This window comes from Gadus macrocephalus, chromosome 1, assembly GCF_031168955.1.
Source record: "Gadus macrocephalus chromosome 1, ASM3116895v1".
Taxonomy (NCBI): Eukaryota; Metazoa; Chordata; class Actinopteri; order Gadiformes; family Gadidae; genus Gadus; species Gadus macrocephalus.
In genome coordinates this window covers 24,541,034-24,554,874 of record NC_082382.1, presented here as the reverse complement: position 1 = coordinate 24,554,874, position 13,841 = coordinate 24,541,034, and the positions used below count along the sequence as shown (strand labels likewise).

Here is a 13,841-nt window from a genome sequence, read left to right as displayed (position 1 = left end):
GGAAAAACAGGAAAAAGCATATTGATATCTGAAACCCCACTGTTATGTCTTCTTCACTAAATGGCTGTTTTCAAGTCTTGGGCTTAAAAGTAAAGTCTCAAGCTTGATAGTAAAAAGTTTAAATCATTCTATATCCCTGCGAAGCAGCAATACGTTTAAACTTGCGTTGTTGTTTTGAATAACAATGCAAAAACCAAACAATGCTACAATGATAATTGATCAAAGCTCAAATCTGACCAAATGTTTTGCTTTCCGGTCTCTGAAGAGAGTCTCGAGTAAGTTCAGTCCCTCAGCAGGGAGTCCTAGTCAAGTCTCTAAACTGGGACCCACACACACACACGCACGCACGCACGCACGCACGCACGCACGCATGCACGCTCGCACGCACACACACACACGCGTATGCATGGTCTTGTTTACTCAGAATCAGCATCTCCAAGTTGGTGTGGTCTTGGACAAGTTGGGCAAGTTGTTCAATGTATTTTTGTATGTTATTCTATGATATACTATACAAATGTAGAATTGTGCGTAACAATGAAACTGTTTCCAATCTTTCCGGATCAAATTCCCCAGAGTCAGCTTGTAGAGCAAGGGTCTTCAATGAGTTTAGCTCGTTTTATATTGATCTTATGTCGTGTTTAACTGCAAACTAGTCGAGGAAATGAGAGCTCCTACAATGTACTAACTGTAGACATTACAAAAGTCTCCATTTTGTGCATTCTGTAAGACGTTTTGGACTTCAGTGTTGACGCACCACAAGAGTCCTGAAGAGCCACACTGCATCCAACATCTGTCTGATTCTCTGTCTGCCTGTCTGTCCCTATCTATCATAAGATAGGCCTTTTGACATTCTATGTTAATGTTTGTAGATAGCGACTAAAGAAAGTGGGGGTAAGAGAATATATGCCAGAGTACTCACCCTTACTTACCCTTCATGCAGCAGTTGTCCAAGCGATCTAATGTCGCTCTGCAGATCAGGCTGACCCCAAAGCTGTTTTGACCGATTCAAGAATCCCAGAGTAAAAGTAAAGCTTAGTTTATGATACTGCGTAAAGTCAAGGCCGCCTTAATGCACGGGCTTACCAGAGTTCCAGCGGTGAATTGCAATACCACACTGAGAACTGCAACGCAGAACTTCATACATATCAATCCAAATTGACCAGATATTTAAGCATGTGTTGCAAGATGCAATATTAAGGCTAAGTGTGACAGTTCCTCTCCAGAAATTGAAAATAAAAATAAAGCGATACCTCAGTTCTGACATTATTGCCCATTACATTTTCAAAGGATTTTTTTAATACAAGGCCAATAACGTAATAGCCAGCCAATAGCGTAATACGTTATTACATTATTGGCAATAAGTTATTACGTTATTGGCTCAACAACTCTGTTACATTATTTTTAATGTATTATTGCAAATAATAATTTATTATTAAGTTATTGGCTTTATTACATTAAAATTATTCCGTTATTGGCATTTATTAAATTATTGGTTGCTACAGACAGCGTTCATCTTACCTTAATTTAATTGAGAGCGTCGAAACATTTCAGGTACCCGTCGAATGGTCGAATCACACTCCTTCGTCCTCAGCAGCAACAACCAGGAGGAGGTTCATGAATATTCATGTTGTGTCGACGCTGCAACGCCTTCTCATTGGTCGGATTTCAATGCATCCATATACGCCCGTGTTCGCGGGTCGAGGAAGGCACGGAAGAGGTCTACGATAAGTAAATAAATAGGCCTACCATATATATATATATATATATATATATATATATATATATATATATATATATATATATATGTATGTAAATACAAGCCGTTTCAAATGGTTATATTCATGTTAATTCAACGACCATGCATTATTGTAAGCTGGTGGATATTTGGCCACCCTTGAACCTTGAAATAGCTGCTTCACACGCTCATTATTAAATTAAACTATTACTGAAGAGAATTCATTTCAGATGCATCATCTTATATCCGTGGAGCATGCCCTGGCTATCGGTTCAACTGATCCTGGAGAAACGCCACAATGTCCAGCAGGTCATGATGGGCGTTCCGTCTGAACGACCCCACAGTCCTGAGGTTCCTGACCAAAGTGGACAAACCAATAACAATACCATCAATATTACTGTTGGACGTTAGTATCGCCCACCGTCTCAAACATGGAACAGAATAAAACTGGATTCAACTCAACAGGCGGGACTTCTATGAATTATAGCTCTCAAGTGAATGACAGGGTCATGGTTCTTGCACCATTTTTAAAGTCAAATTTAAGACTTTTTAAGACTTTTTAAGACAAACACATACATAAATTAAGACCCAAAAAATTTCAGAAAAATTATTTGATAGAAAAGGTGTGTATAATTGAGTCACTTATCGATCAACCGTAGCCGTAGTACTAGCAGTAGTGGTACTCTTGCAAAGTTATCTCGGAAGCGCGTGGACACGACGATACGCGAACACATTAACGCACCCGTGTCACCCATAGTCACCCATGACCCGTCGCTTAGCAACCGGACACGCTGGGGTTGATATGTTACCGGACTACTGTAACTACTAGTACGGAGTGATAACAAAGACATGAATCAGGCAATAAATCCACCGTCCTTGACAGCGGTCAAGTTTGGAGTGCGGAGTGGACCAAATGCGAACTACTGCAGCTTTCCTAAGTTAAACCCCAAACTAATCGGAATAAGTTTATGCATGTCGATTATAGCAGACTACACCACCTCTTCTGTAGCCGAATAGAATTATATTACGAACAGATAATTGTATTCCGATTGAGGCGTATTATATGATCCTTTTCTATTCCGATTGAGCTGTTCTTCCGCTGATCTATGCGGATCAGATGTGTCCATGTAAACACGGCTGACAGTGAACACACACACACACACACACACACACACACACACACACACACACACACACACACACACACACACACACACACACACACACACACACACACACACACACACACACGCTTTGAAGCCGAACTTCCTTATTCGAATATAATGCGAATATCAAAAATAAATCAAAATTCAAACGAATATTAGGCAGCCCTTAATATTCGAACCTGTTATGGCAGGCCAAGAGGGAGAGCGTCGGAGAACCCGACGCAGTCTACTCATAATATTGTAATGACCACGGAAGAGGCATTGAATGAAGTATTGATTAGACAGCGATTTATTAGATACCTAATAAACCGTCGGAACACGCAGGACCGGTAACCATAGCAACGCCGGTAAACAAACCCCGCGAAGCCCAATCCAGGTCTTACTGAAGGAATTTAATGGTCAAAATATTATTAATAAATATTCGAATATTAATATTAATAAACAAACAAACTTCGAATATGATTTTTGGCAAAAGGTCAAAGCCCGTCACACAATTTAATAAATTTACTGTTTGGAATACTTACATTAAAATGATCCAGCATGAACTGTGATCCATAGTACCGCGATAAGACATGGCTGTCAGTGTCGTCCGTGGGCCAGTACCTCACATGGATATCCATCTGTTTGCTTTTAGTGGTTTTGTTCACTCATCGAACATGAGGACGTACTGTTTATCGTTTACGCTGCGTGACAGCTCTCTTTTTATGAAAGATGCAATCCCGTATTTGGCAAGATAGGCCGTTTTGTTTTCACCGCAGGTGAACGACTTCGCAAACTCAGAATCTGGGAACATATCAGCCAAGACGTTACTAATGTCCTCGTTCGATTTGAAGGAATTATGTCTGCTCACCGTGTGGAGAACCCACAATACCTCTGCCTTCTGGGTTTCTGGTGGCGACACAAAGCCGGTTAACGCCGTCTGATGTGAAGTACTAGCCACGGATGCTGAACTTTTCAGTCCACTTCTTTCAAATAATACGGGCATCGGTGTAGTCCCGCTAGCTGCCACGGAGTATATCGGATATATTTCTGCGACCTCATGTGGGACTCAAGAGCTTTTGCTCCCATGGTCCCTAGTATGAATGCCTTTCGGGATAAACGACACCTTGCCTCGTCACCTGCCTTCTCCAACCACCCCCGAAACGTATCCTCCTCAAACCATTTCTCATTGAATTTGCACTGTCCCATCCTGAAAGTAGCGCAAGTTGGCCCAATGATGTCAACCGTCACTAGCTAAAAGTAGCGCCAGCAAGCTAGCCTACAGACGCAGCTGCAGGCTGCAGATGCAACCGGCCCCCCGATGACTGATGTCAACGTTAACGTAACGTAACACTCCTGAAAATGCCGTAATTAAAAGACGCATTAGGTGATTTGTTGTGCGCGACAATTTCCCTTAGTCTTAAAAAAACCTCTGCAAAATTTAATACCTAGAGCAAATTTACAGTAAATTTAAGACAATTTATGGCCTTAATTTTACACAAAAAAAATTAAGACTTTTTAAGACTTTTTAAGGACCCGCGGGAACCATGAGGGTGTCGTTTTGAGGAATCTCATTATTTCAGAAAAATAAGTGCATATCTTTTTGCATGAACATTTCTCAGAATTCTGAGATAATAAACTCTTTAATTAATCAAAAAAGTTTCAGAATTCAGATAAACCAGAGCAGAATGTATTTTCTTTAGTGAATGCATTGATTACGCTTCCGTTCGACTCGAATCACGTGTCATATTAAAACTGAAACCAGGGGTGCAGTTTCATATTCCGCCAGCAGATGTCACTGATGGCAAACTAAATAGTACACGGACGTTGAGTGAATCTATAGTGCCCTTCTCGTTCTTTATTTCATTATATTAACAAGTACAAGTTCAGTATAGAACATTGAGTCAGTGTTGATAACTCAGTTCTGAATAAATACAACTTATTGGTGTACATTTACACCTTACACGTTTTTTTTATGGGCTGGTGAAATGTTTAAACTTTGAAAATCTGTTGGTGAAAATTATGAATAGAATAGAACACAAAATCATGTTTTCAGATGTTTGAAACTTTTTTTCAGGCTATAATCTCGTTTTTCAATGATGCAAAACCTTATTACAAGGTGTCGAGTTTTCAAAAACAGATTTACAGGCCTTTGAAACAATTTTTTTCAGGTTTGAATTATGACAGGATTCTAATCCCATAGCTCTGGTCATAATTCTTCTAATGAAACAGAAAGTGGTAAGAGTGTGGTAAACAGGTGAGGAAGTCCTCCCCCCACCCAGTAATCACCACCACCACCACGTTTTTGAACTTGTCGCGTAGTAAGGAAGCACATCTGGAAAACTACATTTGTATTGAAAATGCTGGGAACAGATATGATTTGAATGATATTAATTTGTTGGTATTTCTTTCAAAATGGCAGTTGAAGTGGTCATATGTATAAATCAATTATATATGATATATATTATATGTTAATGCATTTCTGATTTTCTTTTCATATTTTAGGAAAGCCATCTTGCCACAAATTATTACGGAGGAGATAACATACAAAGTACACCAAGAAAATAATTACTATAACCACTTTGGGAAGATAAGGAGTGAATCAAAGTTGGCAGAGTAGATTTCTGACCCGCATATAGGTCGTCAATTACATTTACTCTTATGCGTAAACAATCATATTTAATCAAAACATGAGGGATTTCTCTAAAATCCACGTTCTTTGTACCACTGGGCTCTGGCAACGACATCATTGGAGTATTCATTTCCTTCGGTAGGCTCGTCCTCAGGCTCATTGCTAATAACACCTTCGACTCCTTCGTAGTAGGCCCCGATACCTCCTGCAGTCAAACATAGGGGAAAGTGTGTAGGTATGATGTCAGAGCTACTCTTTCAGTGTAATTTGATCAAAATTGCATCGCCGTCCTCAAGCTATTAGTGAGTGAAAGGCGCTGTGAGAATATCTGTTCTGGTTGACCACACCTTTCTCTGTATGAGACTATTCCAATTTTATACCAAAATCTAACACTAAATATTCTGTGGTGGTCAGAATATAAACTAATAATAATTAAGGAATGAGACAAACCCTTTAGCTGCTGTTCTTTGGTCCATCTGGGACGATTGAACTGGATGTTTTGAATGAAATCAACCAGGATCTTAGTGCATTGCTCCAGGTGCGCCTCACTGTCCCAGGCTCCTATTTTTTTGTGGTTACCACCCTCTGGATCCACATTAACCTGTATGGGAGGAAGCCATTTTGCATATCACAATCATAGAAATATTATCAGGTCAAATTTGATAATTTACCATTTATAAATCTAAACTAAATAAAAACATATTTGCCATTGGGCGGGCTTTTGATGGTTTTTGTCCATCTGAGACTCAAGGCTTAATGCTTTTATTCATAGAATTTTATATGTTTGCTAGATCTAAATGCTGGGTCTGTTTGATACAAGAACTATGTGTGTCATGATAAGTGAAATGGGTGTATCCCACCACCACATCACCCCCATGCCATGATAATTGCGATAGCAACCTAATACAAATCTAGCCCTATTACCTGCATCAGTCCAAAGGACTTATGATCGTACCCCCAACCAGGTGGTTCAGTGTTGAAGATGACGTTCCCGGCACGGGACGCTCTAGAGATGATGGCAGCGATGACAGCTGGGTCAACATGATGCTTTTTCGCCACATTGTTAATGATGGACCTATATCTTTCCATTCTCTCAGCATCGGTTTGAGCCAGTGTATGCGATGCTTGTACACCTTAGGACAGATAACACATTTACAGTACTGGTCTTGTAACTTTAAACGGGCAATACAACGTTCACAACATGACTCTCTCTTCAGTAAAATGGATGGCTTTATCTGATTGACCATCAGCACCCTACCGTTGTAGTTCAGTCTATCCTGCTGCGCGGTTAGGCTCGACGCTCCGGATGTTTCTACCTTCATGATGTCTCCGTAGTACCCTAGACAGGTGGTTGATGTCGATGACATTATTATTGACAATATTATCAACACATATATCATTCACTCGAATCATGTTGATCACAATAGTTATTTACTGATGTCTAATTGGGTGATGTCGGATTAATATTAATTCATATATTATTAATTAAAAAAAAACTTCCTCTTGTTTTTACTGATAAGAGCATTTTAGAATTCTTACCAATGTTCCATGCAGCAGAAGTAGAGACGTCTAGGCAGTTTCTGCTTACTTCTCTCACCTACGACGATTAAATAGTTTGTTCAAATAGTTTTGGTTTCACTCTTAGTCAAAGCCAGTCACATGCAGAGGTAAAGAAATATAGAGAGTATCTGGACTCCCCAATGAGATGGAGCTTCCTCCCAATAAACACTGTGTCCTGCATGTGCCCCCCTCTCCCTGTTCCCCTGATGAAGGCTAGCTCTGGTACTGAAAGAGTAGGGCAGGTGGTCTTGAGTGTGGTAAACCAGTGAGGATGTCCTCCCCCCACCCAGTAATGTAGGTTACTCTATATAAAAGCCGTCACCACCACTGGTAAAATGATTTGCAACAGATTGGATTTTAATTTAAAGGTCCCATGGCATGCTACTTTATGGATTCTTTGATATAGATATTAGTAGGCCCCAAACACTATTTGAAGATGTTCCCGAAATTCACCCGTGGTGCAGAGTTACAGCCACTACGAGCCAGTCGCACTATGAGCTTTCCCCAAATGCGCCGTTTCGGTGTCTGTAGCTTTAATGCAAATGAAGAGGAGAGATGCAGGTCAAGGAGGAGGGTGGGGGTGTGGCCCTGAGCAGCTTGCAGCCACGGTACCATGCACTCTGTTTACAGTGGATGTATCGCAATGGCGAGGCGCACACAGCTTTTAGCCGTGTTCAGTAAATATTCTAGAACACACGGGAGTCCTGGAGCTCTATTAGGGCTTTGACTTTTGCCCAAAAATCATATTCGAAGTTTGTTTGTTTATTAATATTAGAATATATTCGAATATTTATTAATTATATTTTGACCATTAAATGCCTTCAGTAAGACCTGGGCTGAATCCGAATACTTAGTACATACTATTTATGTTCAGTGTCTACTACTTGACCGTACTACACTTCACAGTGTAGTACGGTCTACAGCTATGTGTAGAACGCCTCTGAACGCTTCCGAACACCGCCGAAACTCCACCGGATGTTTGTAGATGACGTATCTCCCCTCAGATGCCGGCAAAATTACCTTGATAAGTTACCTGTTTTCCGTCTTGTCATCGTTGCTATAAAATTAAAAATGTCTCTTTTTACTGAATTACTTACTTTACTTTTTTACTCTTTTTAATGTCTTTTTTTCGCCGCTTTCTACGACGTCTTTCTAAGCCGCTTTTGGTAGTGTCGGGTCAGCCATCTCTTCTTCGTTCGTTACCAGACTCCGGTTGCATTGTGGGATAGCGTAGTGACCTACCGTTGTATACTGTGGCGGTAGTACGCATTCGGAAACGTTTTCCGTACTACACAATGCGTACTGAGCATTCGGACGCGCTATATTTGTGGCGTGCTACAAAATGCATACTATAAGGTTTGTTTTTCCGGCGTTGCTATGGTTACCGGTCTTGCGTGTTCCAACGGTTTATTAGGTTTCTAATAAATCGCTGTCTAATCAATACTTCATTCACTGCCTCTTCCGTGGTCATTACAATATTATGAATAGACTGCGTCGGGTTCTCCGACGTCTCTCCCTCTTGGCCTGCCCATAACAGGTTTGAATATTAAGGGCTGCCTAATATTCGTTCGAATTTTGATTTATTTTTTTGATATTCAAATTATATTCGAATCACGAAGTTCGGAGTCAAAGCCCTAAGCTCTATATCTAAATACTATCATAATATACATAGATATCTATATCATCTCATATATATTATCACGGCCAAAAGCTGTGTGAGCCTCCAGACGATATTATGAATCTCAAACGACGGCGTCGGGTTCTCCGACAGCTCTGGTTCTTCCACGTCCACATCAATTTGAAGTAGACTGCCACGACAGGGAGAAGAAAGAGATTGTTCCCTGCGATTGTCTCCCGCTAGAGCCTCGCTGCCGAGGGACCATCGCCTCGGCAGCGGTCAGCGCTTAGGCACCACCGCCTCCTGCTGCACCGAGGCGGTGGTCCCTCGGCAGTGGGAAGCGGGGCTCAAGCAGGAGACATTCGCGGCCAACAATCTCTTTCTCCCCCATGTCGTGGTTCATGTACTTCAGGGAGTCAAAGCCAAAGTTCCTTTCCCCCCAATTCCTTCTCAACCATGGCTGAGAAAACCCCCAATATAGTCTCGTTGTGGAAATACCAGAGACGTCATGTGCCATAACACCAACAGCAAACACTTGCGTTACAGTGTGTGTAATCACACACACACACATGTGGCGCTCGCACAGCCGTGTCTCATTGGTGGGCCAAATTCTCTGGGCGGGCATGGGTGAAAGGGGAGGAGCTTAGATCCTTTATGACGACATATGGGACCACATTCCAAATCAGCGCGCTTGAGCCTCCGTTTTTTCAAAGGCGATTAGAACACCTAGTGCTCGTTTTACACCGAATGCAAGTTTTAGCCACTGGGGGACCATAGGCAGGCTAGGGGAACTCATATTCATGTTAGAAAACCTCATAAAGTGAGATTTTCATGCCATGGGACCTTTAATGAATTGATATTTATGTATACATATATATTTATATATCTATCAGCATTGGGTTCATTACACGGTCATCATCTAATAACTCTACAACTGCCAGCTAGGGTCACAGATATTATTGTTTTCAATCCAGTAATAACGCTTACCTTCTGCAAATGTCTTCTACAAACCAATACTATAAAGTGATAAACAACACATGTCAGGACAGCAGTCAATATCATTCAGCATAACCATGATACATGTTAGTTTAATATAACCCTGATACATGTTAGTTTAATGTAACCATGATACATGTTAGTTTTAATGTAATTATAATACATTATAGAGTTTAATGTAACCCTGATACATGTTAGTTGAATGTAACATGTAACATGTTAAGAGTTTAATGTAACATGATAGAGTTGAATGTAACGCTTACCTCCCAGGACTGATATGAAACATAGGCATCCTATTATTATCAACACAATTGCTACATATTGAAAACATGTAGAATCAGTTGAATCAGTTCCTGGTTTTATCTGCACCCCAGAATCACATCTGAAACCAGAAGGACAAAACCACGTTTAGTTCAAGCATTAACGACACTTTTATAATATCTAATTCTGACATTTGTATTATTAAATAGAAGAGTAAACAAACATAACATTATGACTATGGTATGTATTTTAAGAACAGGCAGAAAGCCACACCAGCACATGATGCATTGCCTAGGCCTAAATCTTAACATACCATTATTGTACTGTATGTATTGAATGCTTAATTAACGCCACGTACATCGTGTGGGGTTGGCATGACAACGTGGCCTTTGAGAACGTGTCTTTATCTGCTGAGACAATACAGAAGAATCCATCCCGGGTCTCGCACTCAGCATCTGATGTTGGAGTACACCTCTTCTTCACCTCCTGACCTGTCAATCACAAGAGTTACAGAGGAACCTGAGAGTACACAACTTCTTATATAAACATGAACAACACAACCTTTCTGGTAACAACATGAACAACACAACTTCTCTGATATCAACATGAACAACACAACTTTTTTGATGGATACATGTACAACACAACTTCTCTGATATAAACAACGCAACCTCTCTGATATCAACATGAACAACACAACTTCTCTGATATAAATATGAACAACACAACTTTTTTGATATCAAGATGAACAACCCAACTTCTCTGATAAACACAACTTATCTGATACAAACAATTCAACTTATCTCAACGTATAAACATGAACAACAGAACTTCTCTGATATAAACATGATCAACACAACTTCTGGTACAAACATGAACAACACAACGTCCTCATCAACACAACATATGGGGGTTGCTTGGGGGGCGTTTCCATTTAATAATATAGATGTACCTGTGACACACACTGTACAGGCAGAGCACTGCTTCTGTCCGCTAAGGCCTTCTTTGAAAGTATCATCGGGGCACTTTGAGCACAATGAATTGGTTGTTGCTGTACAATCCCTACGAACCCTATATCCTGTTGGAGAGAACGTTAAAATATGTTGTTTACCAGAGGATTTGGTTGAAGGAATCATACAGAAGTATTTTGGACAACAGCTTAACAACAGCTGGGTTAATGGACTCTTACCACCAGGACATGCAAGGCAGCAGAGCTGTCCCGCTCTGTATTCATCACTGGTACACGATGGTGATGCAGTACTAGCAACACCATGAGTATTACAAACTGAACATATTAGGAACAGGATTTGTAAGAACATGGTGGTCCAGTTTGTATGACTATTTGATTTTTTGCAGATATTTCTTCTGTGTGTCAGTGCAAGTCTTTTTCATTCATGGCCAAATACGTTTTTTTGTTTTATCCTGTCTTGTACATTCTAAATAAATTGGCCACACAGGCTATACTTTGGCTGCTGTATCATCATTGACTTGCAGCTACAGACTTTTCTTGAAGTTCAGACAAATCTGGAGAGAGATAAAAAAAAAATATTCAGGAGTTAATAATTGTAATAACTTGTATCTTTAACACTTGTAGTAGATTAATCGAGATACAAAACACTTAGACTAATTCAAGAGAGAGAGATTCAAAGAAAGAGGGGTCCGGAGCAAGTATTGACTAAAGACTTTATCGTGAAGTACAACAACAACAACGATAACAGCCGGGTGGGTCTGCAGAGTCACTTCTCGTCAACAGATTCCAGCCTCTTCTTAAACACACAATAGCACAGTACTCAGCAGTTTCTTGTTTTTTAGGTGTCCACACATAATCAAACACAAATTCTTCTAAACAGATGGTCACGAGATAGTCGAGGACCCAGGAAGTGGAGTCAGCATGCCTTGTGTCAGTCGCTTCCTGCTCCTGGGGGGTTGGGCCCCAACCGCTGCTCTGACCCAAGACTCCCAGGCCTCGTGACCAGCCCTGGATCCAAATCCAGAGGCGTTTTACATGTTTTCTACCATTAGATATACAGGCCTAATAATAATCATAGTTTACCATAGAATATAATCATTAATTTCTACCACACACTTTTCTCTAAACTAAAATAATATAAAGTTGGTAAACATTAGAGCTGTTAAACAAAGAGTTTTTAACCTTGTCGGTCTGCATTCACCGTGATGTAATGCTTTTAATTTAGCTGTGATAAAGAAAATACATTTGTTTGAGTGTTGAAAGTGTGTCACAAATATAATGTACGACGTTTATGTTCATGGGGCTACATACTTTACTAGATTGATTTGGTCTTTGGATCCTTTGTTTAATATAGGATTCCTTTTTGGTGGAACACTCCACCTTACTCATCCCAAACTAAACCCCAAACAGTCATCTGGCTGCTGAAGATCTCAGGGCCTAGGGGCTGATCACCAGCCTGGAGGACTGGGTGTAGGCCTGGACACAATGAGCAGGCCTCGGGCCTACAGGAGGTCTGCACCTGGAGTTATGGCTCTATGATGGTTCATCAGCAGTGACTCAGAGTCTCTTATGATGTTCCAAGGAGCCAGAATGTTTGTTAAGAAAACAAATTATATTTTATAACAACAACCGTGAAGGTCTCCGTTGTTTTTCCGTTAGCGGACTAAATGAAAGCGAAAGTAAGAATGGCACTTTAAACTATCACTCTTTTTATACAGTTAAGTTTTATAAACCACCTGAACTTTTAGAAAATATGTAAATTACCTGAATATAATGACGAGGATATCAGTTTTGATATAGACAGCGTTTATCTTACCTTACTTTAATTGAGAGCGTCGAAACATTTCAAGTACCCGTCGAGTGGTCGAATCACAATCCTTCGGCCTCAGCATTAACACCCAGGAGGAGACTCATGGATATTTCTCACTTCTTATTGGTCGGATTTGAATGCATTCATTTATCCATAGTCCCGTTACTCCTGTCTCGCTGCAGCTTGTAACGTCCAAGTGCTGTCACCGGATTCCACTTGCCACCCCCACTGACGTCACTGGCTAATGACGGAAATGAATGACTGAATGAAAAAACATGCGTTTGTGAAATGTGTTTTTGATGTGTCCACAGTACACTCCTTAAGCTAACGTATTTATACCGATAGCAGACACTTTAAATAATAGTTATAATTACATGCAACTTATTTATCTCAACGAAATTTCAAATAGTATAGGCCTACTAGGTACATAGAAATATATATCTAAAGGAAAATATACGAAAATGAAATGGCAAAAGTTAATGCAAAATTATGATGTAGTACAAACAGTCTGCTCTCATTGCATCATCTTTGGAAGTTAATTCTGACTGATATACTGTTATCTTCCACAGCATGACATAACACATCTCAGGAAGGTATAGTGCTCCACTTTGTTGGAGAACCTCCATACTGACTATAGTTCTTCTGAAGCAGATGTGCTGTGAATTCTAATATCAACACAACCGTAACAATGACCTACAAAAATTATTTGTGTGTGTGTGTGTGTGTGTGTGTGTGTGTGTGTGTGTGTGTGTGTGTGTGTGTGTGTGTGTGTGTGTGTGTGTGTGTGTGTGTGTGTGTGTGTGTGTGTGTGTGTGTGTGTGTGTGTGTCACGTATTGAATATTTAATTAACTCCACTTACATCCTGTGGGGTTGGCATGACAATGTGGCCTCTGAGAATGTGTCTTTATCTGCTGACTCACTACAGAAGATTCCATCCAGGATCTCACACTTAGCATCTGATGTTGGAGTACAGAAGTTCTTCACCTCCTGACCTGTCAATCACAAGAGTTACAGAGGAACCTGAGAGTACACAAATTCTGATATAAACATGAACAACACAACTTCTGATATAAACATGAACAACACAACTTCTGATATAAACATGAACAACAC

The 13,841-nt window shown here is 40.3% G+C and overlaps 2 protein-coding genes across 12 annotated transcripts in view; both read right to left on the bottom strand.

The window, feature by feature from the left end:
* Positions 1 to 1,677, bottom strand: part of LOC132459305 (tumor necrosis factor receptor superfamily member 16-like) — a 99,768-nt gene extending 98,091 nt beyond the window's left edge. For 6 of the 11 annotated variants that reach the window (XR_009526195.1, XR_009526194.1, XR_009526208.1 and 3 more), the window contains exon 1: positions 1,519 to 1,574. The gene's annotated coding sequence lies outside the window, so the exon portion shown is untranslated. Of the gene's footprint in view, positions 1 to 1,518 lie in introns of all 11 variants that reach the window. The other 5 variants (XR_009526205.1, XR_009526207.1, XR_009526210.1 and 2 more) reach the window with 4 other exon arrangements.
* A 3,247-nt stretch (positions 1,678 to 4,924) lies between these two features.
* On the bottom strand, positions 4,925 to 13,840 carry LOC132459266 (uncharacterized). Its single transcript, XM_060053669.1, has 12 exons — positions 13,588 to 13,840; positions 12,734 to 12,968; positions 11,137 to 11,471; positions 10,900 to 11,025; positions 10,306 to 10,438; positions 9,950 to 10,068; positions 9,678 to 9,706; positions 7,052 to 7,109; positions 6,771 to 6,851; positions 6,437 to 6,645; positions 5,963 to 6,113; positions 4,925 to 5,717 (listed from the first exon to the last, which is right to left on the bottom strand). The coding sequence occupies exons 3-12, from the start codon at positions 11,264 to 11,266 to the stop codon at positions 5,584 to 5,586; spliced, it is 1,170 nt and encodes a 389-aa protein (XP_059909652.1). The 5' UTR covers positions 11,267 to 11,471; positions 12,734 to 12,968; positions 13,588 to 13,840; the 3' UTR covers positions 4,925 to 5,583.
* Between the last annotated feature and the right edge of the window lies 1 nt (position 13,841).

Coding starts and splice junctions, on each gene's coding strand:
- LOC132459266 (XM_060053669.1), bottom strand. CDS start 11,266: ATGTTCTTACAAATCCTGTTCCTAATATGTTCAGTTTGTAATACTCAT. Junction 10,069..10,305: donor TCATGCCAACCCCACACGAT/GTACGTGGCGTT, acceptor TTCTGGTTTCAG/ATGTGATTCTGGGGTGCAGA. Junction 9,707..9,949: donor TTTCATATCAGTCCTGGGAG/GTAAGCGTTACA, acceptor ATCACTTTATAG/TATTGGTTTGTAGAAGACAT.